The 27917-nt window shown below is 44.8% G+C and overlaps 2 protein-coding genes across 2 annotated transcripts in view; one reads left to right on the top strand and one right to left on the bottom strand.

The window, feature by feature from the left end:
• The window catches only part of LOC310669944 (craniofacial development protein 2-like), a gene marked incomplete at its 3' end in the record, with an annotated part of 710849 nt that overhangs the window by 644398 nt on the left and 38534 nt on the right, over positions 1-27917 (bottom strand). The window lies entirely within an intron of this gene.
• On the top strand, positions 79-27897 carry LOC310669537 (uncharacterized protein). Its single transcript, XM_083423820.1, has 14 exons — positions 79-385; positions 3463-3499; positions 4166-4244; positions 5346-5442; positions 11567-11697; positions 13806-13909; positions 15509-15614; positions 16381-16558; positions 16869-16897; positions 18149-18204; positions 19268-19316; positions 20382-20437; positions 25820-25972; positions 27682-27897. Exons 1-14 carry the CDS (start codon positions 322-324, stop codon positions 27749-27751), a joined length of 1209 nt encoding a protein of 402 aa, XP_083279946.1. The 5' UTR covers positions 79-321; the 3' UTR covers positions 27752-27897.

The following is a 27917-nucleotide window of genomic DNA, read 5'->3' as shown; positions in this document are numbered from 1 at the left end:
CTCTCTGCCTCCGCTGCTCCGACGTTGAGAGGTGTGTCCCCCCCCCACTCCCCCTCCCTTCCGGGGCTAGAAGCCCAAGAAAGGGCGATGGATGGCGGCACTTTGGCCCAGCAGCCCCAATGGGGGGCTACTGCTCCAATAGCTCCGCGCGGAGAATAGAGCCGGTTGAGGCGCACCTCCCTCTCTGAATCCTCCCAGGAGCCCTGTGCTGCGCTTGCTGAGAGGCCTCGCTCGCTGGATCCCTTCCTTCCCTTCTTGTGCAACCTCTTCCTGGCCCGCTTCCCTTCCTGGGCCCCGCAGCCAAGTGCCTCCGGCTCCGCCATGGCCACGAATCTGGGAAGCAGTGCCATGCAGACGGAGGACGAGGAGCAATGGCTCTACGGAGGTAGGCAAGCTGGCAGGCGGCGGTGGCAGCCCCGACCCCATACCTTCCCCTTTTCCCCCTTTCTGTTTCTAGCTGCTCTGGAGGGTGGGAAAGGAGCGCGCGCGCGCGCGGTGGAACGAAGGAGGATGCCATGCCGACCTAGCGGCGCCTTTGCAAACTTTTTCCCGCCGCGCAGCGTTCAATTCTCCTCCGGCCCCTCCCACACCGCCCCTTTGGGCCGGAGATCTGGGACTGCTGCCCCGAGAATAGAGCCGCTGCGCCGCCGCCGGAATGCAGCGCGTGGCAAAACCCACCGGTCCGCAGGCTCCCGACGCCCCTGCCCTGCCTGCTCTAGGGTAAGAGAGGAAAAGAAGGAGAAGGCGGCGGCGGGGGCGTCTGCCTAGGGTCGCTTTGGACTTCAACTCGGAGGGAGAGCATCTTTCCCTCGCTATCCGGTTCCCTCACGGAGTCGTAGGTAGCCTCCTGCCGTGTAGTGACAGTGGCTATTTATTGCCTGCCTCCCATCCTCAGGGCACTCCAGAGCGTCACAAGCAAAAAGTATAATACTTTTTTTTAAAAAATAGAGGTCTCGTTCTCCGAGCACATTTGTTACAGGGCGATACTGGAAGTAAGCCCGGCTGAGTTCCCAGGTAAGGCTGAGTACAGGGGTTGCAACTTCATTCGTTTAAAGTTCGCAGTATTCAGCCAAAGCTCTTGCAGCACCTTGCAAACCAAAATAGCAAATTAGTAAGGCTTTAAAATAACAGGAGCTGTAATGGCTTTTGTAAGCTGCTCCATAATGCAAAGTTTTCTGGGTGTATTACAATTGACAAGTAAGTAATCAGTTTAATCACCAAATATGTCCTAAAACTTTAAAATCAAAAGCAACATAAACACACACAACCCTCAAATTCACTGCACCCCCCAAAGTTAAAACATAGGTTTAAAACTGATAGATCCAGACCACATTGATTTAAAAGGCCCAGTTTTTTTTAAATTAGCTTGGTTCCAAGTTGTTCAGGGTGTTAAAGGTTAGACCTTGCACTTTAAATTGGGCATGGGAAGGTACCCCTGAAAGCAGCAGCGTGGGTTAAATTAGATTAAGAAGGCAGAGGCTGCAGGAGATAAGACCTGTGTTCAAATCCTGCTTGAAGGTTTCTCTTTGGGACATCTGGGTAGCCACAGTGAGAGCAGGAAGCTGGACTAGATGAGCCATTGGCCTCATCCAGCAGGCACTGCTTATGGTCTTGGTAGAATTATAGAATTGTAGAGTTAGAGTTACAAGCTTGGTGGATCTTTTCCATTTAAAAAAAAAAGGGAAAAGTTTCATCAGACGTGACTTGTTTTCGAGAAACTCATGCTGGGTTTCTTTTCCAAGTGCTCACAGACTGTTGAATTATCTAATCTAGGATCTTTACTGGCATTGGTGTCAAGCTCACTGGTTGGTAGTTACATGGGTCTCTCTCTCCCCCCCCCCCTTTTGACAATGGGGACAACATTTACCTGCCTCCAGTCTGCAGGGACCTCAGCTCCAAGAATTCTCAAAGATTACTGTGTAGACAAAGGTTCTGATATTACATGCACAAGCTCTTTTGGTACCCCTGGGTGCAGCTCACCAGGCCCTGAAGACTTGAATTTAAAGCAGCTAGGTCTTCCCTTACTACCTCTTTTCCTATTATGGGCTGCAGCTCCCTCCTTGCATCATTTATTATGATATCACCAGGTTGCGTATCATGGACGTAGCTGGGGGGGCAGGGAGGGACAGCCCCCCAGCAAAAGGCCTGCCCCCCAACAAAAATCCTAGCTACACCCACGTTGAGTATTGCTTTCCATTTGGGTGAAAACGGGCAAAGCAGGTGTCGAGCCGTTCCACCTTCTGTCACTCAATAGTATTTCTCTATCTTCTCCACTAGGGGGCATACTAGTTGCTTGTTCTGCTTCTTGCTTTGAACAAAGCAGAATAAACGTTTTAAAGTTATTTTTAACCTCTTTCCTTCTGAGCTTTGGCCTGCCTGCCTTCCTCCCTGCAACTGTTGACTACTCGTGTATATTCCTCATTTGTGATTTTCCCTTTCCTTCTTTCTTATACTTTTCCTTCTTAAATCTCAGCTCATCTCTGAGCCGGTTTCTTTAAATGCCTCCCACTTTTTCTTCTTCTTGTTGGGATTGTCTGCATTTGTGTCTTCAGTATTTCACCTTTAAGATACGCAATAACAGATGAATTGAGCTATGCATCAGAAAAGGCCTGTATAAGCAGAAGGGTCTGAAGCAAAGTACTGATGACCCCTGCTTAATATTAACAGCCAAGGAGTTGGACAGCCTAGGTGATCGTGTACCAAAGACTTTCCCTTGTATCCAGTGCACTGCATGCAGTCAGTGCAAGGATTCCACCACTAAATAGATGTGAGAGTGAGTTATGCTGTGCAAGAAGGAATCCTTGCACCAGCAGGACACTTACTTTGCACAGCATTGAATACGAGTCCCTATTTCTCATAGAAGGTGAACGTCATGTTCAGGGGATGTATGCTAAGAGAAGGCAGTAGGTGAACATTCTTGCCTGGAGGCTTAGTAAGGGCAGCCAGCTAGGCAGAGTGGCATTCTTGAAACTTCCCACTGGCTCTGTATTCCTGCAGGTTTAGACACCACTGATGGGGAAGGAAAAAGTTAGACAGCAGGATTTCTATATGACCAACTGGAATCCTTTAATGGGATGCAACAGGTGCTGCGGTGGCCAAAGCGAAGATAAAAGAGTCTTTGTAGCCAAGAGAAAGCAAAAGGGATGGCAGGAGTTTGCGTGTGCCCTAGAGTGAGGGATAGCCCTGGGAAATGAAAGTGAGGCAAAGCATGAAGCAAATTCAGAGTTAGTGCTGCTTCTTTGTGTTTCCGGACACATCTCCCCTCCATTGGGCAGGGTGTCTCATTAGCATACTACAGCGGCAGTGTGGTTTTTTTTGTACTGAATTTTTCAAAGGGGAAAAGTGACATAAGCATCTTGCATGTTTTGTTAGGGAGGAATGTATGCAAATGTAGTGGTATGTTCTCTCTCTCAAAGTTTCTGAAGCTTTGATAAAATTTTCCTCCTCTTGATGTATTTGCAGTTGACACTGGTAATCAAGAAGATGGACCAATTCCTGGGTAAATTTTATTTTTGTAATTCAGAGTCAAATGCATTGGGGGGGGGGGGGGAGGCAGTTGCAGTACATTTGCCAGGATGGCTTACATACTGTTACCAGCCACCCCTTTGGAATGAAATACATCGGAGACTGCAGTATCTTTTAGAAATATGGTTTATTTATACATATTTACACCTGAGTTTAGGTGGAGGGAATGCAGAAAATTACACCCCAGTAGTGTATCTTGTTGCTTATCTCATAGCTTCAGAAAGCTTTGGTCCAGAGCAGAAGCCAGGCATGACCCCTGGTCTCTTGGTTCAGCCTCCTCCAGCCAACACCACATGGAGTTCTACCCCTCCATACTTCTTCCCCAAAACCTTGCTCAAAAACCTCTGTATAAAAGGACACCCCACCCCCCTGTATGCCAACTGTAACCCTGGCAACCTCCTCTACTCAACATTGCTATTGTCTTTTGCTAACTAACACACAGCTGCAGGGGAGAATAGAAAATGGAAAACAGTATTTATTTAATTATTTGTTTGTTTGTTTGTTTGGTCTCTTTTGCTGATTGTGGTTACCAATCACTACTCTGTTGCCTTGCCAGACTTGCTGGTCATTGTGACTGAGATGTGTTTTGAGAAGGAGCCAACATGGGTTCTAGTCTGTGTGTGTGTTCTGTGTTTATTAGGGACACAGGACCTCATCCTTTAAAAGACATTCCCAAGGAGAGAAAGATTGTCAGTGATGAACGAGAATTGTTACAGCAAGTGAGTAGCACAGTATAATCAAGCTGAGATCTCTACCCTAGTGCTCCTCTGTTGTTTAGATCTCCCAACTCCCATCAGCCCCGGACAACAACATACAGGTGTGCTACCCGGGGCTGATGGGACTTGGAGTCCAAAACATCTGGAAGGCACCAGGTTGGAGATGGCTGGCTTAGAAGAATGGTTTAGCTCTTTGCCAAACTTAACAGAAGTAGAGGAGACCCAGAATGGTTGGGAAGTTGTTCAGTTTGCTGGCAAAATACGGTCAACTATCTCATAAAGGTTGAGTCCTTTTGCACTGCATTGCATTTGTTTATTTAAATCAGAGGGTTGGGGAACCTCAGGGCAGAGGCCGAAATGCAGCCCTCTAAGCCTCAAGACTCTCCCTAGCCCATATCTCTTGCCTAGCTGCAAAGACATATCAGCTTACCAACCATGCTTTGCCCTTTATTGCTTCTTCCTGGCTGGGATGGGTTCTTGAACTTGGATTAATGCCTCTTGCTTGCCTGGATGGAGAATATAGAGCGGTGAGTGTGTATAGAAAGTAGCAAATGGTAAAAAAAACCCTGCATTTGTTGCTATTCTTCCGGTCACCATGTGGCTTTTCGATCAAAAAGGACTCTCTTTCCTAGATTTGAATCAACAGATAAATAAATAGCCGCCCATCCTTCTCAACTCACTCATCATCCATGATTGCTGGCACAAATAAATTAAAATAAATTACATACTTACAGCACAAGTAACCGAGAAGGGAGGGGGATGGTACCTCTTGAGCATTCCTATTTTAAAGTTTCATGTAACTAACTAAAAAAAAAAAGCCTCTGAATGTTTATTTCTCAGGCTTAAGGCTGCAGTCCTAACCTCACTTCCATAGGAGTAAGCCCCATGGAGTTACAGGAGAGTTACTTTTGGTAGGCATGGTTGAGATTGCACTGTGAACAAAGTCCAACAGGACTTAAAAGTAATGTCATCCCTAACTTATCAAATTTATTGCAATTGAAGTTGAGCTAACTTTATTGGGAACAAGCTAACTTGTGCTGCTGCTTAGGTCTGTATTTTTAAAAACTGTCTTCTCATTGTGCATGTCTTCTGTCTCCTTCCTAGACCCTTTCAGGTAGAGAAGACAATGAGGCAGACAGTGATAGTGACAGTGACGACTACATCCAAGTAATGATATCACAACAAGAAGGCCATCTTACATGTACGTCTGCAGGTGTCAGAATTCTGCTCTTGGTTTTATCTGTGGTTTTGTTTTCTGTTATATTTAGAAAGGAAAGGGGAAGAAAGACTAAATAGAGTTGTATAGCAAAAATTAAAAGATTTACCGGTAGTAGTGGACCTTGGTCTGAAAAGTTGGAAGACTCCTGCCATTGATGGTCCATGAGAATACCATGGCTGATGGTATCAAAGCCAATGAGAGATCCAGGAAGAACTTGGCCACACTTGCCCCATCCATTTCCTCATAGAGGCCAAACATCAGGGTGACCAAGATGAATTCTGTCCCAAACCCAGGTCTGACCCTAGATTGGAACAGCTAATGGGAACCTTTAGCTCTCCAGATGGAGCTGAACTACAACTCCCAGCATTCCCAGCAAGTATGAAAGTCATAGTTCAGTAAGATGTGTAATGCAAAAGGTTCTCCACACCTGGTCTAGATAATCAGTTTCCTTCAGGACTCCCTGCAGCTGCATTGTCTCAACTTCTCTAATATTTTGCCCAAAAGGAGAGGGGAATCTGTGACTTGATAGTTGTTAAATGCCATCAGGTCCAGGTTTTCCAGGAGTATCCACACCACTACATCAAACGAAGACATGCTCACCAGACCTTGAATCCACCCCTCTGGCTAACTTTAGTAAGCCATGAAGTGCAAGTGAATTATAGCGGGAAGGGAAAAATCTGAAGCACACTTTGAGTACGCTCTGAATTTTCCCTTTGCGGGCCAGCTCAAATTCAACCTGGGCTACAAAGGAAACAACTTCCTTAGTAAGTGTGGCTTAAACTTAAGAGTATGCTCTCGAGTCTACCTTTGAAGTTTAATCACCTGGTGTCAGGTGGCTGACAGGTGGGTGGTCCTGCCCACCTGTCAAAGTGATCCACAGTGAGTGGGGAGCCGGATACAGTCCCCCACTCCAGCTTCAATGCAAGTTTGAAGGGCTTGCTTGAACTGCAGTTGCCAGTTCAGACATCAACATGGTTTGGTGAAAATTTGGAAGTGTTTGATTAAGCTGGGCATGCAAAGAAAGGAGGGAAGACATAAGCTCATCACCATTCACCATGGTTTGGACCATGCTCTTCATAACTGTTCAACTGGCTTTTAGTGAATGTGAAGTTATAAAGGCCTCGTATGCCTTGTAATATGTCAGAACTAGGAAGTGATCAGACTTGCTACGTTTCTTGGCTGTCTTCTGCTGCTTCTCTCCCTCACATCTTAGCCTGTCAATTTATTGTAGCTGCTCACTGAAGCCAAACCACAGTGCAATTCAGCAGAAGCCTGTTCCAGCTGCCTGATGCAGGCATGAAGGTAGCCAGGATTTTTGTTGGGGGGACAGGCCTTTTGTTGGTGGGGGGCAGAACCTTAGTTATGTATTTTTATTGATTTTATTGATGGGGGGAGCTGCCCCTCTTTTGGCTATGCCCATTGGTGCAGATGTGTTTTGGTCCTTTCTCTCTCCCTAGGGAGCACCCCAGGAATATGAGTCTAAAAAACAACCAAGGTTATGAAGCAACCACATCTGGTACTGGTCTTCCTATTACTCTCTGTGACGTTAACATATATGAGAGTGCTGGAGGTGAAATAGTTAACCAGGTTACCCAATCAGGACCCGGGGGGGTGGAGTCACAGGGACTATAAAACCAGCTCTGGGAGGGGTGGGGAGTTCATTGGGTGGAGTGAATTGAGCTAGAGTTTGTGAGTAGGTTGAGTTAGTGTAGTGGAATAAGCTGCGTCAGCAATAGTTAGGGGCTAGGAAGACAAGTAAATATCTGAGAGGTGGTTTAGCGAGTGAGAGCTGGTAGCGGAAGTTATAGGTCTGGATAGGCACCCCATGATTGTAATTGACCGATACCTTTTATGAAACCACACGCTTGTTAAACTGCAATAAATAAACAAAAGTTTATGTTCCAATTTAACCCTGACTGGACTCAGGATTGTACCAGGTAGGGCCTGGGTAGTGGCAGCGGGAAATAAATTGGTGGCACAGGGATCAATAGATGGTGAAATGTCCAGGGACCCTGTGTGATCACCACACTCCCACTGTGGCTTTTCCTCCTCTGAAGCAGTTAGTCAAGATGGGTCCTGTATAGCAGGGATGGTGAACCTCAGGCCTGCAAGCTGAATTCTGCCCACCCTCCAGACCTTCCTGTTTGGCCCTTGGGACTCACTCCAAGCTACATTCCTGCTCCTCAGGCCCCACCCCTGACTGGTTCTGCTTAGCCCTGCTAGAGTGCTTTGTTCTGACTTTGAGAGTGCCTCTTGCTTGGCTGGATGAAAGAACCCCCATGACTTCTGCATGTCTGGATTGTAGCCTCCATCGCTCAATGCAGCTTGTGTCTCTTGCCTTGCCATTACTTGTATGCAAAGCCCAGAGAAAACTGAGGCAAAACTGGACAACAGAGGCCCTAATGTTATACTGTTCATCTCTTGTGTGATAACCATACATTGCTGAGGAAGATTAGAAGAAGGAAGCCACATGAAGGAAGCCAATCTCCTTCCAGCCACATGAAGGCTCACTGGGTAACCTTGGGCCAGTCACTCCTCTTAGCCTAAGCTACTTTACTGGATTGTTTTGGGGATTGGATGAGGAGGGGGAGAACCATGTGTGGGAGATTTATGCAGCCAAACATAACTGTATAATTACCAGTAAGAAAGGGGTTAAGGATCACAGAGTTCTTAATTGCTAGAGAAGACTCAGATTGGTCATGACCCCTCACCATTGGGGAGGGATGATTCAAGGGTTATTTCCTGTTCTTCTCTCTCTCTGTCTTCTCTTTGAACCATGTAACTGAACAGACATCTGAGGCTGGGGCTCCAGACTCAGTCTGTGTGTTTGAGGTCAACTTCTGTATTTTGTAACCAAGAATACCTGTGTTGTTTCTGCTGTAGCATTGAACGATGCATGAGTGAGACCTCTGATTACTGTAAGTAAAACATTTAAACTTACTTAAGGTTGTGGTCTCTTCACTCCTAGAGGGGTAGAGGTGGGGGAGCACAATTGTCAGTGCTTAATACTGGTACATTTAAAGGTCTAACAGCCTATATTGCCCATCCTTTGCAAACACTGCACATATATTTTAGTTTTAAACTCTACTGGGGGCTCTTTGGGCTAGACAGTGAGTCAAGCCCTATGCTTTTTTTTTTTTTAAATTTAGTCAGTCAGCTATTGAGACTTCAGGATTAACTGTTATTCCCTAGTTATTTTCCAACACCATGTACAACACACTTTGAGCTCCTTGGAGAAAAAAATGTGGGATATAAATGCAATGAAGAAATAAAATTGTCACAAGCATACTGGCTGTTGAAGTGCTCCCAATTTGCTAATTAAATATACTCATGTGCTTGGGACAAACTTTCAGGAAGTAGTTTCCTAGCCCTGGCAAGACCGTTGAGAGAGACAACAGAAAGTGGTCTTTTCCCCTATGAATCTCTCTCAAAGCTGCCTTTGCCTGGTGTAGACTCAAATAAGTGAAACATTTTGCAGAGGATAGCAGGGATAAGGAAAAAGAGAGAGTGGGAGAATTCTTTCAGATGGTTGTGAAACTGGATTTTTTAAGTGAAAAGTTAAAGATGAGCCTCTTGGACAATTGCTGGCTGAATCATTAAAATCCCAGAACTAGAATGGCACCATTGTATAATAAACTGAAGCTCCTCTCTGAATTTTCCGTCTCTTCACTGGATTTAAGTGTGAAAGGTACAGACCAGGGATCTGGGCAAGTTAATTAACCTTGAAATGCTGGTGAAAGGGTTAAATTTGGTAGACAATGTAACTGGTGAAACTCATCTGCCAAAGTGTAGCGGTATCAGATATGATCTTGAAGTAGCTTGAACACATTTTTAAAGCTTCCAGTTACTTTAATTTATGGAAGTCTTGACTAAATCAAAAGACCCTCAGGAATATTTGCTCCTGAGGAGAATGTTTCACTGATGTGTGTTGCAGAAAACATTGCAGCAGCAGTGTTATAACTGGATAATTGATTAGGCGTCCAAGCTCTAATCATTACATCAAATCAACCAAATCTTTAGTTGATTAATGAGGGGAAGCCAATTTTAATCAGTGGAACTTTTAAGGACATACATATTTCCTTATGCAGGCTGTTTTGGTTCTGGTGTGTTACTAGGCTAGAGAATGAAAAAGCTGTAATGGAAGCAAGAGGCTCAGGAAAGTTTGTTTCTGCCCTTCCTTGCACAACTGTCTTGTAGAGTAGGCCAGTTATGGCTCAGCTGTCTGGTTTTTGCTGCCACCCCTCCTCCATAACATAAGTCAGGAGGGAGACCTTGGGACCCTCACGTAAACACACTTACGTGGGGGATTGCACAGATGTCTTCTAAAAGTCAGATAGGGAAATGAAGATGTCAACAAGATGCAGCAGAATAAGGAAAACTAAAAGGAGCACCTGTGGTTCTAATTTGTCTCATCCTAAACTTTCTACTTGGGATCAGGTGAGTAGAAGGATGGTCAGTTGCAGGATTATCTGATGGGGGTGGTGGATCCTGATGTGAGAGAACAAAGGCTACATAGCACAGTCCATTTATAGGGGGGCTAAGGACCCCCATTTGGTAGGCAGTTTCCAGCAAACCAGAAGTGTGGCATACTTGCCAGGTGAAGATTTAACACTCCACTGAGATCAGATGAAGGTGGACAGTTACTGCCCAGATTCGTACCCCCCACCCCAATCTTTCTGTGACACAGTCTGAATCATTTTGTTGATTTAGGTTGTGTTTTGGCTCCTGCAAGGCAAATGGAGCAGCAAGAAACCAGGCTTTTCCCTCACAGAAGCAAATATTAGAGATGGCTTTTCCTTGTGACACTGACTGATTGGTTTGTCTTTCACTTCCTAACTTATATTAGAAAGACATCTAAATTGGGGCTATGCTAGTCTACAAAATATATTCAAGTGTAGTTGGCTATTACCAATTCCTTAAATCAGTTGGCAGCCCTGGCATTTTACATTGCAGCTTGGATTTTCTCCCTTCCTTTTTAACTGAACAACACCAAAAATATAATTCTGGCGCAATAATAGATCAGGCCATGCTGTGAGACTGAAATGGTATTTAATTCCTTCTGTGTGATTTGCTTATATAAGAGAAGTTAGATACTTTGGGCATTGATTTCTATAGTCAAACATTAGGATGGCAATGTTCACATGCTGATGATCCCAGACTGATTTGGTTAATGCCTCCAAATTAAAGTATTCCTCCTTTTATTTAGACAAATGCAATTAAATCATGACAGGGCCATTCACTGATGCGCCTTGGAGCTTGTTACAAATACAATTGTGGTTTAGTGGACTCAAATACTCCCTCCCATCAGCATGGATTTATTCTGTTTTTTGTTTTTTCAAAGTTTGCTTTAGCTAGGATTGTCTCATTACCATGATTTCCAAATCTACTTCAGGCCATAGTTAAGAGGCTAGTCCTCGTCAACCCAGTACTTTTTTCAGGTGGAGCTCACTGGAACTCAGTTCCAGCCCCCCCCCCCCGCCATTGCCATTATAAGAGAACAAGGGACATGTTCATGGTGAGTTCCATCACCTCATTTTCTAGAAAATTAGCACAGGTCAACCACTAACTGTGGAATGTTGTGCCTTGGTTCTCAGAAATTCACCCGTTTTTGCCGGGATTATCACTGTTAATGAGAATGCTGATATTTACTGTAATGAAATACATTTTGTCTCAGAGGTTGCTAGATTGTTCCAGACTTTGATACTTCCCTTGTATCCCACCACAACATATAAGAGCACCACGGCTGTGTTAACCCCAGAGGTAATTTTTTTGAGGATGTTTTAATTTTTCTATGACTCAAAGTCTGAAATGATCTACATATGCAGGAGAATGAAGTGGTAAAGTAGACAATACAACTTTGGACAGCAAGTGAGCATTTATGAATGCTCCTCTCTCAGCAGAAAATTAATGTATCAGCAGCTTCTATCTATGCTAGTTTTCTGTGTGTAGATTGCTCTGCTGTTTTTAAAACATAGGAAACATTTTAAAATGAGGTCCTCCACCGCAGACTGAAGTGGGATGACGCATTCTCCCACCTCGAGATTCTGCCATCTCGTTCTACTAGGTATATGGAACCTGCCTCATTCATTCATTCATTCCCTCCCAGGTGCTGACCTTTCTGATTACTTCAATTATGGATTCAATGAGGAAACATGGAAAGCCTATTGTGAAAAGCAGTGCTGGTTTCAACTTGGCTTGAAGTCATCTGCCCCTGTCAGTGCTGAAAACCAGATCAAGGTAAGTGGTGGAACTCAGGTGTACTGGAGGCGGTTGGAGGATGGACGACAGCTAACAGATTGAGCTTGAATCCTGACAAGACAGCAGTACTGTTTTGGGGGAGCAGGGGGTGGGCAGGTGTGGGGGACATCCTGGTTCTGAATAGGGTAACTGAAGGACCAGGTGTGCAGCCTAGGAGTCATTTTGGACTTACAGCTGTCCATGGAGGCACAGGTCAATTCTGTGTCCAGGGCAGCTGTCTACCAGCTCCACCTACTTACTTGCAGGCTGTCTCACCAGAGTGGTGCATGCTCTGGTTATCTCCCTCTTGGACTACTACAATGCGCTCTACGTGGGGCTACCTTTAAAGGTGACTTGGAAACTACAACTAATCCAGAATGCGGCAGCTAGACTGGTGATTGGAATGGCCACCAGGACCATATAACACCGGTCCTAAAGGATCTTTGTTGGCTCCCAATGCGTTTCTGAGCAGAGTTCAAAGTGCTGGTGCTGACCTTTAAAGCCCTAAATGACCTCGGCCCAGTATACCTGAAGGAGCGTCTCCACACCCATCGTCCAGCCTGGACACTGAGGTCCAACTCCAAGGGCCTTCTGGCAGTTCCCTCCCTGCAAGAAGTGAGGTTACAGGGAGCTAGGCAGAGGGTCTTCTCAATAGTGGCACACTTCCTGTGGAACACCCTCCCATCAGATGTCAAGGAAATAAACAACTATGTGACTTTTAGAAGACATTTGAAGGCAGCCTTGTATCTGGAATTTTTTAATGTTTGATGTTTTAGTATGCTTCGATATATGCTGTAAGCTGCCAAGAGTGGCTGAGGAAACACAGCCAGATGGGCGGGGTATAAATAATAAAATTATTGCTATTATTAATATTACTTGGACACACACACACACACACACACACACACACACACAGAGAGAGAGAGAGAATGAGAGAGTGAGAGAGAGAGAGCTCAGGTGTACTTAGCTTATTCATATATGCATTTCATTAAATGAAATGTATTAATTTTATTAATCTTAAATAAAAAAATCATTGTGACACAATTCTGTAAATAAATATAATATGTATATATATGTATATATGTATATATATATGTATATATATAAATGATGGTAATCTCAAGCAACAAAAAACTGTTGCAGAGTTTGCTTCCAGCCACTTCCTCAGTCAGTCAACCAATGTATCTAGAAATTCATTTCAGCTGCCAGGATGAGTTTCCATACATGGTGTCATAGCACTTGGTAAAAGCAGCTTGGAGAGAATTTCATGCTAAAAAAATAATGAGGAGGAGAATGGTTAAGTGCTCTTTATATCCACATCTCTTTCCCAGTGCAGATTCTCTCCCCACACCACACCCTGAGAAGGCTTTGCAATTGTGAAGGGGTTAATGCAGGGAGGGGAGTTCAGTTCCAGGCATGCTCAGATCAGAGACTCAAGCAGCAACACTCGGAATGGTGAGTTGCTGCACTGTGTGTATGTGGTTACTTTCGACTCTTAAACACATTCTGAAATAGCCTCCCCCAACCTGAGGCCCTCCAGATGTTGCTGGACAGCAACAGAGGCTGATGGGAGCTGTGCTTAAAACCATTTGGAGAGTCTCCAGATTGGTGAAAGTTTCCCTGCAGGTAACCGCCATCTTGGGATGCGGGTGGCGCTGTGGGTTAAACCACAGAGCCTAGGACTTGCCGATCAGAAGGTCAGTGGTTCCAACCCCTACGATGGGGTGAGCTCCCATTGCTTGGTCCCTGCTTCTGCCAACCTAGCAGTTTGAAAGCACGTCAAAGTGCAGATAGATAAATAGGTACCGCTCTGGTGGAAAGGTAAACGGCTTTTCCGTGTGCTGCTCTGGTTCGCCAGAAGCAGTTTAGTCATGCTGGCCACATGACCTGGAAGCTGTACGCCGGCTCCCTCGGCCAATAAAGCAAGATGAGCGCTGCAACCCCAGAGTCGGCCACGACTGGACCTAATGGTCAGGGGTCCCTTTACCTTTACCTTAACCACCATCTTTGGTTATATAAACAAAGCAAACTTCCAACTTCAATTTTTCGTGCCTTGGCTAACAAAGGCTGTATTGTGCTTTTGTTTTTTGTTTTAATTTTTTGCTTAGGTTCAACAAGGAAGAACTAGAAATTCAGAAAAAGAACCAGATTTTAAAGCAGATCTTACGGCCCCAGTAGGTGGGCAGGTGAAAGTCGGGTCTCCCCCAAACAGGTACACCAACCACTTTTTTTTTGTTTTTAAGCTTCTTGTGTAAATTAAATGCTATGTTATGCCAGGTTGGCTCCAAGCTGTTCTTGTGTAGGCTTGATCCTGTTGCAGGAGCAGGGAACTTTTTTAGGCTCCATGGGCCAGATCCATTTTGGGATCTGCCTCGCAGGCCAAATTTGGCAGGTCGGTGGCCGTAACCTGTGGGATGTTGGTATCCAAAATACATTATGGTAAAAGGATCATTGCAAGAGCTGTAGAACTCTGTGATGTCATATGTCTGAGGCAGTTATGGCAGTTGGTACAGTTGGTTCAGTCAGTTGAACAGTCTTCACAGAGCAGCAAGTTATGTATTGATGTGCTTCTGTCTGCCTCAGAGTCAGAGTTAGTTAGTCTGCAATAGTTTAATCTGTGTAAAATGTTTTAGCAGCTTAAGTATCATTGTATATTTTAATCTGCAAGTTCAAGTACACTAAGTAGGTTATGTTATTTTTAACTTTAAAATAACTGTGGTTACTTTCTTTGAAGTTATGGTCCACCATCTTCTGATTCTCCGCAAACGTATCTGTTTCAGGGGCATGGCAACTGCCCCACCCTGCTGAACGTGCAGCAGGATGTGTAAGACTCTACATACTCTGTCCTTCCTTAGAAGGAGCAGAGGCCAGGCATCACTGTGAGCTCTTTATGTTTGGGGCAGGGCAGGGCATGAAGAGAAGAGTGATATTCAGATGAGGGGGAGGAAAAGAAAGCGCCCAGGGAGGATTTAGAAAACCCCAACCCCTCAAGTCACCAGGGTTCCTGAGGGTTAACCTGAGTTGCACAATGTCCAGCCTGGAAATGAAGGGGTGGAGCTCCTGAGTTAAGGACTGGGGGAGGATAAGAACATAGCCATCATGGCAAGTAGCTATTGATAGCCTTATCCTCCACGAATTTACCCATTCCTGGGAAAGGAATGTAGCCTAATGCCGCATGTACTGTGCCAAGGCACAGCATGCCTTTTGCCTCTGGGGGGAGCCAAGTAGCTGTAGTTGTGGGGGACATAGTAAAATAACAAAAGTTCCCAAGCCAAGCAGGAAATGCCTGTCTATTTGTTCCTGACACTGTGCCTTAAAGTGTTATTCATTTCCCTGGAGACCCCAAGAGAAGGCAGTGAAAACCCTACAACATTCAGCGAAAGCTTTAGGTGTGGCAAAACCTTAACCCTTGTTATTAGACGAGGTTCTCGTGTGTCTGGGCCAGTGAATGCTTTGCGGTTAATTGGCTGCTAGGGATGCCATGCTCCCTCCATTAATCTTACTGTGCACTTGAATTCATTCATTCATTCATTCATTCATTCATTCATTCATTCATTCATTCGTTTGTTTGTTTGTTTATTCATTCAGACTGGGTAAGAATGCCCAAGTCCTTCCTGTGGAAGATCTAAGGGCCAAGGGTCTATACAGTGGAGCTTGGTAAATCTACGTGTTGGTAAATCTCAAAGCTTTCCATCTCTTCCCTGTTTGCATAGCTGAATGAGGGGGATAGTGCAAGTGTGCACCCGGACCATCTGTCTGTCACCTGCTTATGCTGAATCTGAGATGTTGCTTCTCTCCCTTTTCTAACCAGGAAGCTAAGTGTGACCACTGATGTGATAGGTGGAGAGCCAGGCACTATTAGAAGAGTGGAAGGAAGGCGTCGTGATAAGCCTGGCTCAGAGGAAAACTCAATTCAGGTAAGAAATCTGTCCAGACTGCATGAACTTCGCTTTCTTATCTAACTCACTTCTGAGTACAAGTGGATTAGTTTGTTTATATATTTATTGTATTTATATCCCACCTTTTTCTCCAAGGAACTCAAGGTGGTGCGTTCTTTCTCATTTAATCCCCATAACAGCTCTGTGAGGTAGGGGGGCTGAGAGGCAGTGACTGGCCCCCACAGTCACCTAGTGAGTGAGAGCTTCATGGCCACGTGGGAGGATTTGAACCCTGGTCTCTCCCAGGTCCTAGTCCCACCACTCCACCACACTGGTTCTCAAATTTATATCACACCCTTCGTCTAAAGGAGCCTCCTTTGGGGCTGATTGCATACCCTTTTTATTACCGTATTTTTCCGTGTACAAGACTAGGTTTTTCCCCTTTAAAAAAGGCAAAAATTAGGGGGTGTCTTATACACAGGACCATCTCCCCCCATTTTCTTAAATCTGAGTCCCCAAAACTAGGGGACGTCTTATAGATGGAAAGATACGGTAAATTCAGTCTGCATACTCAAAAGCAAAGTAAGGAGAAGTTCAGAATTCCATTTAAGCTCAACTCCACATCCAGGACCACATTCTGCCATTTTTCTGTGCTCCAATGGCACAATGCAGTCCTCCCACGTGGGATGTGTGCTTTGTGTAAGGCCTGGTACAGGAATCAGTTTGGCTGCAACTAAAGGGGAGGTCAGGTGTTTTCTTTTTTCTTTTTAACCAATCCCTTTTCTGTTTTATGTTCCTTTTAAAGGTACTTGGTGATAATGGGAGCAAGGCACATCCCACAAAGTCACTTCAGCAACCAGGGCCACAACAGCCATTGGTGCCACCCATGGGTCCTCCACCATCAGTAAGTGGTTCACCTCCATCTTGTTTTTTCCTTCCTTGGATGCCAGTTACTTCTTCCCCACCACTTTGCCATCATCCAGGTAAGTGCCTGCTAGTATAGAAGGCTGTCCCAGAAAGCTAGGTAGACCCTACCATCACTGTCTGAAACCCACTTAGCCATAAGCAGTTGATTATAGGAAATGCCTGAAAGAGCACTCACTGGTTGTCCTGTGTCCACAGTAGCAAAGTGAAAGGACTGGGCCACAGACAGAAGTTCAGGATTCCCATCACTCCTGACTGTTAGTGGCATTTGCTGGGGTTGATGGGTCCAGTAATAGGGCCACAGGTTCTCCACCCCTGCTCTAAACCATATTTGTAAACCTGCTTAACAAGTATTCTGTTATTGCCTAGGTATGCCACCCCCAGCTCCCGTTCCAGGTAAGTACTTCTGTTCAAGCATAAGGGTAGCAAATTCAATCTGGCCTACTCTGGAGCACTTCAAATTAAAGCCTTTGAAGAGAAATCTGGGTAGCATTTAATTGGATGAACACATGTAGTTAATCACCAGTTAGTGGCCAATCAAATATGGTCTTGTCAACATGTTGCTTGACTATGTCTTCTGTCATCTCTGACCATTAGCCGTTCTATGTCGGGCTGATAGGAGCTGGAATCAAGAACCATCTAGAGGGGACTGTCCCTCTAGAGGGGTTACCGACCGTTATACATCAGAGAAGTTATAGATTTCATTGGGCACCAACCTATGAAATCTTTAACTTCCCCGATGTGTAATGGTTATGGGGTGGGGAAACACCTTAAAGAATAATGGAACAGGCAAGGCTGAGGTCTGAAAGTGTCTGTTCTAAGTTCCTGAGACAGAAGTAGATGTGGTAGACGCCTGGAAGGAAAGCTACCTGGGAACTGCAGGTGGGATAGCCAACACCCCAGGTGTGCAGAATTGCACATTATGGGTAGGACATAAGTCCATTGTTGAGTCCAGTCTCTCTCCCTTCACTAATATGTAGTGAATATATGCTGATATTATCACATTGTGTGTTCCCTGCTTTGCATTATTGACAGCAGCTGGTTGGGGTGCTGGGAAATGAAACATGAAGTTCGGAGACAGGTGTATGCTTTACGACACATTACCATAGGATGCAGGATGGAGATGGTACCAGGGTTTTAATTGGCTTTGTGAAGTTCTAAGAAGAGCCTGCTGGATCAGGCCAGTGGCCCATCTTGTCTGGCATCCTGTTCTCACAGTGGCCAACCAGGTGCCTGTAAGAAAACCACAAGTAGGATCTGAGCACAAGAGTATGCTCAAGGGACATGCTCTGTCCCCATCCTGTGGCCAAAGAAACAACATTATCTGCTTCTGAAGCAAAAACACCAGTGAGGAAAGAGAAGGCTTCAGAGGTAGTTGAAGAATCTTCCTTTAGAGGCAGCAAGTGAGCTCACTAAAAGTGCTGCTCCTTCTTCATCTGAGAAATGAGGCCGGGTGGCCTCCACTTGGGTGTGATGTTCTTTTGGGGGGGGCAAGAGGAACAGCTTTCCCACAGCTCTTGACTGATGGGAGAGGCTCAAGCATACTGCCCTTCAGCTCTGCCGGGCTTTGTAGCAGCATTTGCAAGGGGGCTGAGAGCTTCCCTTCTCCTTCTCCACACATTTAAACTAGTATGACTTTGTCTACATGTCTGTTTCCTCCACCTCATGCTTCACCGCCACCCCTTTTGATTCCAACACATGGTGGGTAAGTGAGGTAAATGGGTTTAACTTACTAACACTCTTATTTGTTGCATTTATATCCTACCTTTTTTGAGCTCAAGGTGGCACACGTGGATCTTCCCTTCCTCAGTTAATCCCCACAACAACCCTGTGAGGTAGGTTAGGCTGAGAGACCAGTAATTGGCCAAGGGTCACCAACTGAGCTTTACAGCTGAGTGGGGAGTTGAACCCTGGTTTCCCAGGTCCTAGTCTGACACTCTAGCCACTATGGCACACTGACATCTCTCTTAATATTGTCTCATCTGTAGGCTGCAAAAGGCTAGCAGAATTGTGGTTGTGGTTTTGCATTACTTTGTGGTTGGGAAAGAGCTCTTTGAATATGATTGTGGACCATTCAAATGCACATCAACACATTTTTTTAACCTTAGGCTGAGATTGGTCACCATTGTCTTTTGTCAGTTTATTGATCCACTGTGACTGCACTACTTGTAAATTATCATATTAGTGAGGGTTCTTGGAGATAGGGCTAGGGCTGTTTGGCGCCCCCCCCCTTTTTTTATTTGCCTTCTCCATTCCACCTGGAAAGTTGTAATCCCAGTTTTGTAGATTACCAGATCTAGCCATAGCTGAGGGCAGTGGTGGGAGGCCAAAGCAGATGGAGAGAGGCAGCTGATCTGTACCTTCTCTGGTGATAGATTCCAGATTGCTCAGACCATGTGAGCCAGTCTGACCCGAAAGCTTTCATAGGGTTAGGGTTAGGTTTGTACCTCCAGCTACTGCTGAGCAGTGGCATTCAGACTGCCAGTTCATGAGTTGCTAAGAGCAGAACCCTTGGGATGATTTGTGGCTCTTTCCAGTGGTGTGCAGAGAATGTGGCGATGCCCTTGAAGAGGCATCTGAAACTGCAGTAAAATACAGCAGCCACAATGTTTCATGGTGAGCACTTTTCCAGCCACATTACACTAGACTTATATCAATTGCATTGGCTTCTGGTTCTCTCTTTCTCCCACTCCACTTTCCTGGTCCCTGTTCTAGATGCTGGTTGTTACCTGTCCAGGAATATCTAACACAGCCTCATCTCACCATAGGTTACTGTCATCTTGTGATGTCCTGATTTGTGTCTCATCAGCAGAAAATGTTAGTTTGGTAGGAAGGCAGATTGGGCCTTTTCTGTGACAGCCCTCTCCCCAAAGATATGGATTTCCCTTCCGCAATAAGTTAGACTGGCCTGCCCCTAACAGCTTTTAGGCAGGCATTTTTTATATTTCCTGAATTTTGCTGGTGTTTAATTATGAGATTTAAGGATTTAGTTTTTCTCTGTTTTCCTGGGTTTTAGATATTTGGATTTTATTTTGTGTATACTGGTTTCATTGGTTTTAATGTACTGCAAATGGGGGGGAGGTTTTTCATGAGCAAAAATGTTTGTACAAAGAAAAGACAGGGAGCTTAGATTAAGAACTCTTACACACTCATTCCCCACATTGTCAGTTTATGGAGTTCATTTGGCAAAATGTGGAGATGGCTTTACAATTAGACTATATCTTCCCCAACCTGGTGCAACCTTCAGATGTATTAGTCTACAATTCCCATCTTCCATCAGTCAGCATGGTAATTGCCACAGATGCTGAGAGTCCAAAACATTTGGAGGGCTGTCAGGTTGGGAAAGGCTAGATTAGACAAATTTATGGGGAACTTTACAGATTTCAGTGGACATCAGCCATGATAATCAAATGGACGTCCATATTTATGGAGGCAGCATGTCACTTGGGGAGGAGGGAACTGCAGGAGAGGGTGATAGCATGCCTGGCTTGTAGGGTTGCCAGAGGCATCTTGGTGTTCAAAGTGGAAAGCCGGATGCTGGGCTAGGTGGTCTCATCCAACAGTGCTCTTCAGTATTCTTGTGTCTAGCTCTCTGCATACTCAATACTCCAAGGTTGTGCTCTTAGTGGATAGACAAGAAAGTGGTAGTAGCTAGGAGAAATGGCATGGTAGGACTAGGAAAGAATCAGCACCTTTGATGAAGGGGTGGCTTACAGTCAATAAGAGAGAAGCTCTTTAAGGGAGTTGGGACAATGATGCTCTGTTTTAGAACAGTTGATTTTAATTTTTCTCTTTCTGAACAGGTGACAGGGGACTAGATATTACTAACCAGTTGTTGTTGTGCTCTCCCCCCCCCTCTCCCTCTCCCTCCCTCTCTCAAAGCCAGTCTGCCAGCTACAGCAACAGCCAACCACCTCCATTTGGCTACAATTCCACAGGTGAGCCCCTTAGACATGCTGCCTGAAATCAGTTAGTGTCCTGTGCTGCCCATTATGGGTTATGTCAATTTCCCAGCTCGCTTCTTGTTGGGCAGCCTTAGACCATTCTATTTAATTATTGTTATATTTATCGTATTGGCCTGAATATAGGCCTCACTTTTCCCCCAAATTCCAACCATGAAAAGTTAAAGTGCGGCTTATATTCATGACTTTATGGTATGCAGCCAGGAGCGTGGGGCAAACAGCGCTAGGAGTGTGGCAAAGCAGAGCCCATCCCGCATGTAGTCCCCTGTCCTCTCCCCCAAGGCCAGAAAGGGAGAGGGCAACACAGCACGACCCCCCCCCCCATATGCAGCCAGGAGCAGCGAGGAATGGAGTGGCTTTTATTCAAAAAAAATTTCTTTTTTTCTTTCCCCCCTCCAATTTTAAAGGTGCGGCTTATATTCGGGCCAATATGGTATTTATATCCCACATGTTTCCCTGGCAGAACCCAAGGCAGCTTACAACTAAAATAGAAGCAGCTAAAAACATATATAAAAAAGAAATCTCTTTTTAAAAAAAACAATTTTACATTAGTAGCATTAAAATATAAAATATAAAACAATCATTCCTGTGAGGGTGGCAGGCCTGAGAATGGCCTCCCTTGAAGATCTCAGAGCCTAGGCAGGTCCATCTTCTATGACTGCCAACAGGTTGTCTACTCTTGGATATGAGCTGCCACTAAATGCTAACCTCTGCAAACTGGCAGGTGTAGAAAAGCTGGAGTGCCACTATGCCCCACGATGTGCCTTCTATGCTAGCCATGTTTAAGCTGCCCCTTCCTGTGTGACTCCCTGCATTGCAGCATTTGCCTTGTTCATTCTCCCACCAACTGCTAAAGCCTGGAGGGGGGGTGGGGGGATGTCATGAATGTTACAATATTCCTGAGATTTCTCTCCTGCATATCCCTGCCTGATCATCCTGGCCTTAACATGTTCCCAAATTCACTTGCACATACTTGCACCTTCCCACACACCATCACAAATGTTCCCACATGCAGCCTGAAAAATACCAGCACCAGTCAGTGTAATCACCCTTTTAACATGTTGCCCATGCTTAATTTTATTAGCCAGTTACTGCTTCCAGGTATGTTTGCCAGGAACATGCCAAAGCACCTGCCATCCTCCATGAAGACATAATGCTTGCTTCTCTCCTTACTTTGTAGGAAGTGGATGGATTAAACTCAGTTCTGTATCTGCTGCTGAGGAACTGCATATTAATACTGCTCTATATCTACATCTGAATAATTTGCTGAGCTCTTCCACACCACACCACACCCCCATATATTTCTAGGCAGTGGCCTTATATGCAAAGCCAAACAGAGTTTCAAACACTTGGTTGCAGATTTCACTGTGTAACTCTTCCCTCTGTACTCATAAGACAGTTTCATGTTAGCTACATTTTGATGCTACTTGAATCACTCACTTTGTTTCAAATGCAAGCCTTGATTTTAACAAGTGGAAGATACTGATACTTGCTCTGAGCTAACATGGAGGTAAGAGTCATGTAGGAAGCTGGGCAATGCTGATGAGAAAGGAGACTGTATTCATTTCAGTCAAATAGGTGGGGTCCACCCAATATTTTGGGCTACAATTGCCATCATTCCCAACCATTGGCCACACTGGTTCTAGATTTTAAAGTACTTTGCGTTGTCAGTCCCCTATACCTTAGATATGGTCAGACAGTCAGTCAAGTTTATTGCTTATAGCCAAAGGCTGCTGCAGTACCTTAGATATAATCTATTAGGCCATCCGTGCTTTTATTTTCTGCTCTGTGTGTCCACTTCATAAGGGGCAAAGACTTCTGGAACATGGAGCAGGCCTTTTACCACCATTGGGCCACAAAACACAAAATCTACATCTTTTAAAAGGGTTGTGTCAGATGAGTGCCTTTTTCTGGAACTGTACTTCTGTACAGTCCATTGCTTTTAGCACTTATTGAGTAAGCTTCAGGGGTGGATTCTTCCAGTTTCCTTAGGGTTAGGGAAGCAGTTCCTGAGAGTTTCCATTCAACATTGTTCGTCAGCTACTCCACTGAAGCACCAGTTAACTTCTGCAATAGATATGACTTGGACTGCTTACACAGTTGTGCCTAGTTCTCTTTCAAGAGAGAGACAGAAAGCAAGCAAGGAAGGACTTTCTCTTGGTTATATCTATGTGGAGAGTTTGTTGCAAGTTCCATTATGGATGTTGTGGAGGACCAAGGCACATGCCAGCTCCATCATACAGTTGTTTGAACTGGGTGGTGAAAGACTGTTTCCTTCTCCACAGCTTCAGGTTTCATCAGCTACCCTCCCATTTCTATATCTCACATGCCATGGATGACTACAACCTCCAGTATTTCCAAGAGTAGTCACTGGGAACATTCTGGCTCAAGAGGGGAAAGAGATTGTGACTGGACTGGACATCTGCCACCAGTGAATACAAGTAAGTGCTGGTGTTTCTTATGTTGGAATGGAACCGGAGCTACAGGTACAGCAGACTTCTGAAGCATGAAACTGGGCACAAAACTCAACACCCAGAAAACTGTCTGACTCCGAAACGCCCTCTCTGATTGCATGGAGCCCGGACAGCCTTGTGGTTTCCCCAGAGCTGAGGGTGATGAAACAATCACTGAGACAGCTAAAGCGCCGGTGGTGGAAAAACTCATACTGAATCTGGCCAGACACGGGTAAGAGCTCAACATCGACGCTACCAAGTGGCAATAGCGACTGTGAAGAGGAAGTTTTCATCGCCTCAGTTGCATGTGCAGAAAACAGCAGCAGGAGATTCTTTCAGGTGGTTCACAATCTAATGCCACCAGGGCCTGGTAAGGACCCTAAAATCTTCCGCAATGATTTTGCAGTTTTTTGCAGATAAAGTTGCTCAGATTTGGAAAAAGGTGGACTCCACTGTGGGAGCAGGGCCAGGGCGGGAGAGTGCTAGAGTCCTGTCTGGTCAAGTTGCATGGGATTGGTTCCAATCGTTTACCTCCGAGGATGTGGACAGGCTGCTTGGATGAGTGAAACCGACCACCTGTCTCCTTGATCCCTGCCTATCCTAGCTCATAAAAGTCCTGTGGTATGGTGAATGCTTCCTTCTGTGAGGCAGTCTTTCCAGACTCACTGAAAGAAGTGGTTTTTAAACCACTTCTCAAAAAAGCATATGTAGACCCAGTCACTATGGTCAAATATCACCCAGTCTCAAAACTTCCATTCTTGGGCAAGGTGATTGAGTGGGCAGTTGCTGAAAAACTCCAGGCACGCCTGGAGGATGTGGACCATTTGGATCCCTTCCAATCGGGATTCAGGCCTCATCATGGGACTGAAACTGCCTTGGTCGCACTGGTCGATGATCTCCAAAGGTCGACTGGAACTAAATGTTACATCTCTAGAAACTACATTATGGAAATGCATCCTCTGTTACTGGTTGGCATTATGGCATAAACTTCCAAATCTCCACTTGATACAGTGTCTCTGGAGAGATGACTTCCCGAGCCCCTGGGCAAAAATAATACATGGGAAACTTGTGTCTCTAGGACTATCTCCATCTGAATTATTAAAATTGGATTTAATTTCTGCCAAGAGAATTATAACTCACAAATTAGAGCAGATGGATTTACAATTTAATATTGCGACAGGTGGTGGCACCTGTTCGCCGATAAACCTTGGCTTAACACCACCAACGAAACTCCCATCTTATTTAACTACCTTATCTGTGGTGACGCACAGGTACGCCTTTATAAAGGCTAGATTCAATGCTTTCCCATGAAACGTGTTGGGTAACAGACTCTCCAACGGACAGATCTCACTCCTCTGTGACTGTAAAAGTGGATCTATAGAATCGTTATATCATATAATATTCTGTTGTCCATTACATTCGGCCTCATGGTCCAAGTTTCTGGCCCCATATTTATCGAGAATTGCTGATGGACCTCAGGAAGCCCAAATAATATACTTATTAAACGACGAAGATACAAGTAGATCCCTTGATGTCGCTAGATACCTGATTAATGTTTTATTTCAAAAGAGGTGAAATGGATCACTGTATGACTCTGACAGCTTAGCTAAACTTAAGAACCATCAATAAGTGCCAGAACTAAGACGCATACCCCTAAAATCTGATGGATTTGAATTGCGGTTTACATAGAGGGAGCTTATTGTGTACAGTGTTTACTTAACTGAAGTAAAATTGGTTTTATATGGGTGTTTTAACTTGGAACTGTTTAAATTGTATTGTTTATGGATAAATTTTGACGTATTGTTTTCGATATGGGCCAATGGCCGCAAATTAAATTAAAGAAAGATCTCCAAAGGTCATCGGGACAAAGGTAAAAGCTGTTTCCTAGTTCTGTTGGATCTCTCAGTGGCTTTCAGTACCATTGACCATGGTATCCTTCTGGATCAGCTAGGGGGGTTGCACTGGCCCCATGAGGTGAAACCACCTCAGCTCCCTCAGTGACAGTTTCACCCTAGGCAGGAACTACATTAGAACTACAACTACACTACTCAGGCAAGACTTATTGACCATGCTCCTGTGAAGGACTGTGGGTTTTGCCTGCCAGGCTCATGTGAACATTTCTGGAAGAATTTATTGGCTTCACCTTTCTGACTTGGGTTTGTTTTGGTTTAGCTATTTTACCACATGGTTTTTTTCCTGTGTCATTGTCCATCCATTTTGGGGGGAGGGGAGGGGAGGGGAAGGTTGGGGCAGGAGCTCTTTTTGTAAACCCTATCACTGGAATGGACGCGGGTGGCGCTGTGGGTTAAAGCCTCAGCGCCTAGGGCTTGCCGATCGAAAGGTCGGCGGTTCGAATCCCCGCAGCAGGGTGCGCTCCCGTTGTTCGGTCCCAGCGCCTGCCAACCTAGCAGTTCGAAAGCACCCCCGGGTGCAAGTAGATAAATAGGGACCGCTTACTAGCGGGAAGGTAAACGGCGTTCTGTGTGTGGCTCTGGCTCGCCAGAGCAGCGATGTCACGCTGGCCACGTGACCCGGAAATGTCTTCGGACAGCGCTGGCCCCCGGCCTCTTTGAGTGAGATGGGCGCACAACCCTAGAGTCTGTCAAGACTGGCCCGTACGGGCAGGGGTACCTTTACCTTTACCTATCACTGGAATTGCCCATATCTGTTAAAACAGTAAAGCAGTTTTTAAAAAGGTGGGTTCTGGGGTTTCCACATGGTTTGTGATCAACTTCCCATGTGTTTTCATTTCTTGTTACATTTCTTGAAGCAAGTTTGTGTATGATGAGGTTCCAGTAGGTAAATCTTGTGACCTACTTATGAAACTCTGAAAAGAGAACAGTGTTTGAAATTTTCTTCTTGTTAGACAAAGCCTCTTCTCTAACTCACTATTATTTCCTTTCAGCGATGATGAAAGGGATCATTACTATAGCAGAGAAGGCAGCTACAATTTTGAGCAGGACTATCACAGTAGAGATAATAGTTGGGAGCGAGAATATCATCATTGGGAGCAAAGGCACAGAGACAAAGAGGAAGCAGGCAAACACAAATCATGGTGGTAAGGCTTTTCCCAATGGTAGGTTGGAGCTTCAAGCTGGGATCAGGCCAAGGAACATTAAATTATGTAGAGGTAAACTGTGTTCCAAACTGGCCTTTTTATCTATAATTATTTAGAATGGACAAAGGCTGTGATAGGTGTAGGAGGGATGGCTGGATCTCTCTACCACATGTGGTAGACCCGCCCAAAGGTCCTTATAGACCAAAATAATTAAAGATATTGGTTGGTTATAGAATCAATTATTGACTCCCAACCCCAGATTGGTCCTGCTGTATATTTCAGAAATGGACACTGAGGTTTTAACACCCTAAGACTTAAGCCTATTTCTCTTGGCAGTGGCTAAACTTATGATAGTAAAACCTTGGAGGTATCAATTTGGTTTTAACTGAATGTTTACAGACAAATTTTACACTAGGGCAAGATTTATTGACTATGCTTCTGTAAAGGAATAGGCTTTGCCTGCCAGGCTTGCATGGATGATTCTGGAAGCCCTCCTTGGCTTCACCTTTCCTGACTTAGGTTTGTTCTGACTTGGTTCAGCCATTGGCCATCCATCTTTGGGGGAGGGTTGGGGCAGGAGCTCTTTTTGTATACCCTTCCTATCATTGGGATGCCCATACCTGCTAAAACAATGGAAGAAATTTTAAAATTGTTGGTTCTGGTGTTTTCACGTGGTTTGTGATCAACTTTCCAACTGTTTACATTTCTTGAAACAACTGGGTTTATGATGAGGTTCCAGTAGGTAAATATTGTGACCTATTTATGAAACTGAAGAGAGAACAGTGTTTGAAACCTTTTTCTTGTTAGAATAAGTCTCTTCTCCAAGTGACTATTCCTCATTCTTTCCTTTCAGTGAAGATGAAAGGGATGGTTACTATAGCCAAGAATGTAGTTATGATTTTGTGTGGGGCTTTCACAGTAGAGAGCAAGAAGACCATCATCGGAGCAAAGGCACAGAGACAAAGAGGAAGCAGGCAAACACAAATCATGGTGGAAAGGCTTTTCCCAATGGTAGGTTGGAGCCTCTAGCTGGGATCAGGCCAAATAGCATTAAATTATGTAGGGTTAAACTGTGGTCCAGTCTGATTCATACTAATATATATATTTTCAGTCTCCTTCCTGCACTAGCTGAAGTTTCCAGGCACTAGAGGACAGCCCCATAGAGGTTGTTAACTGTAGCCTAGCCTTGGGAATACAAAGATGTGGAGCATACCTGACAGCTACTGCATCATTCAGGTGCAGCAATGGTTGTGACAGCACCACAGCTGTGATAAAATTGACTTGGGTATGTGTGTGTTGCATTCCCATCAGTTTCCCCCTTGAGGTAGAAATTCACTGATCAGTGTTATGTCAGTCTCTTATTGATTGATCCTCCTGAAATACCATGTGTTTCAGGTTCCTACTGGAACATTTCCCCAGCATGTGGAAAAGGCCTCTTGATGTTACAGCTCTAAGACCAGTTTTTCTGTAAAAGGATGGCTGTAGTCCAGAGCTGATGCATAACATTGCTTTGCATCCAATCACCTGCCTCTCCATTTTTAAACTACTTTTTCACTATAATATTCTCTCTTGCATTGAGATGTTGGCAGCACAATATTAGAAAATCTGACAGATAAGTTTAGAGTTTTGCTTAAAAGCCACCAAGGATTCTGTTGTATTTCTATAAGGAGCAAAGCATTAATTCTTCTTGTATTTTTGTCCAATCCTAGTAAGCAGCATGAGAGCAAAGAATGTGAAAGCCACAAGCATCACAAGCACAAGAAGAAAGAGAAGTCATGAGGAAGGTATACTGGAGAGAAATGGACAGGATTCATGAAGGAGCAAATCTGTGGTCCAAAAAGAATAGTGACACTTTTACAGCCAGATTGTCTGTAGCAACTTTCTTCCCCTGAGACATTAAACGGCTGAAATGATTAGCAACCAAACATGCACACAAGCTTCCACT

This window comes from Podarcis tiliguerta (assembly GCF_965153285.1).
Source record: "Podarcis tiliguerta genome assembly, chromosome: Z".
NCBI classification, from domain to species: domain Eukaryota; kingdom Metazoa; phylum Chordata; class Lepidosauria; order Squamata; family Lacertidae; genus Podarcis; species Podarcis tiliguerta.
The sequence above is the reverse complement of the archived record's forward strand: the minus strand, read 5'-3'. Positions and strand labels throughout refer to the sequence as shown.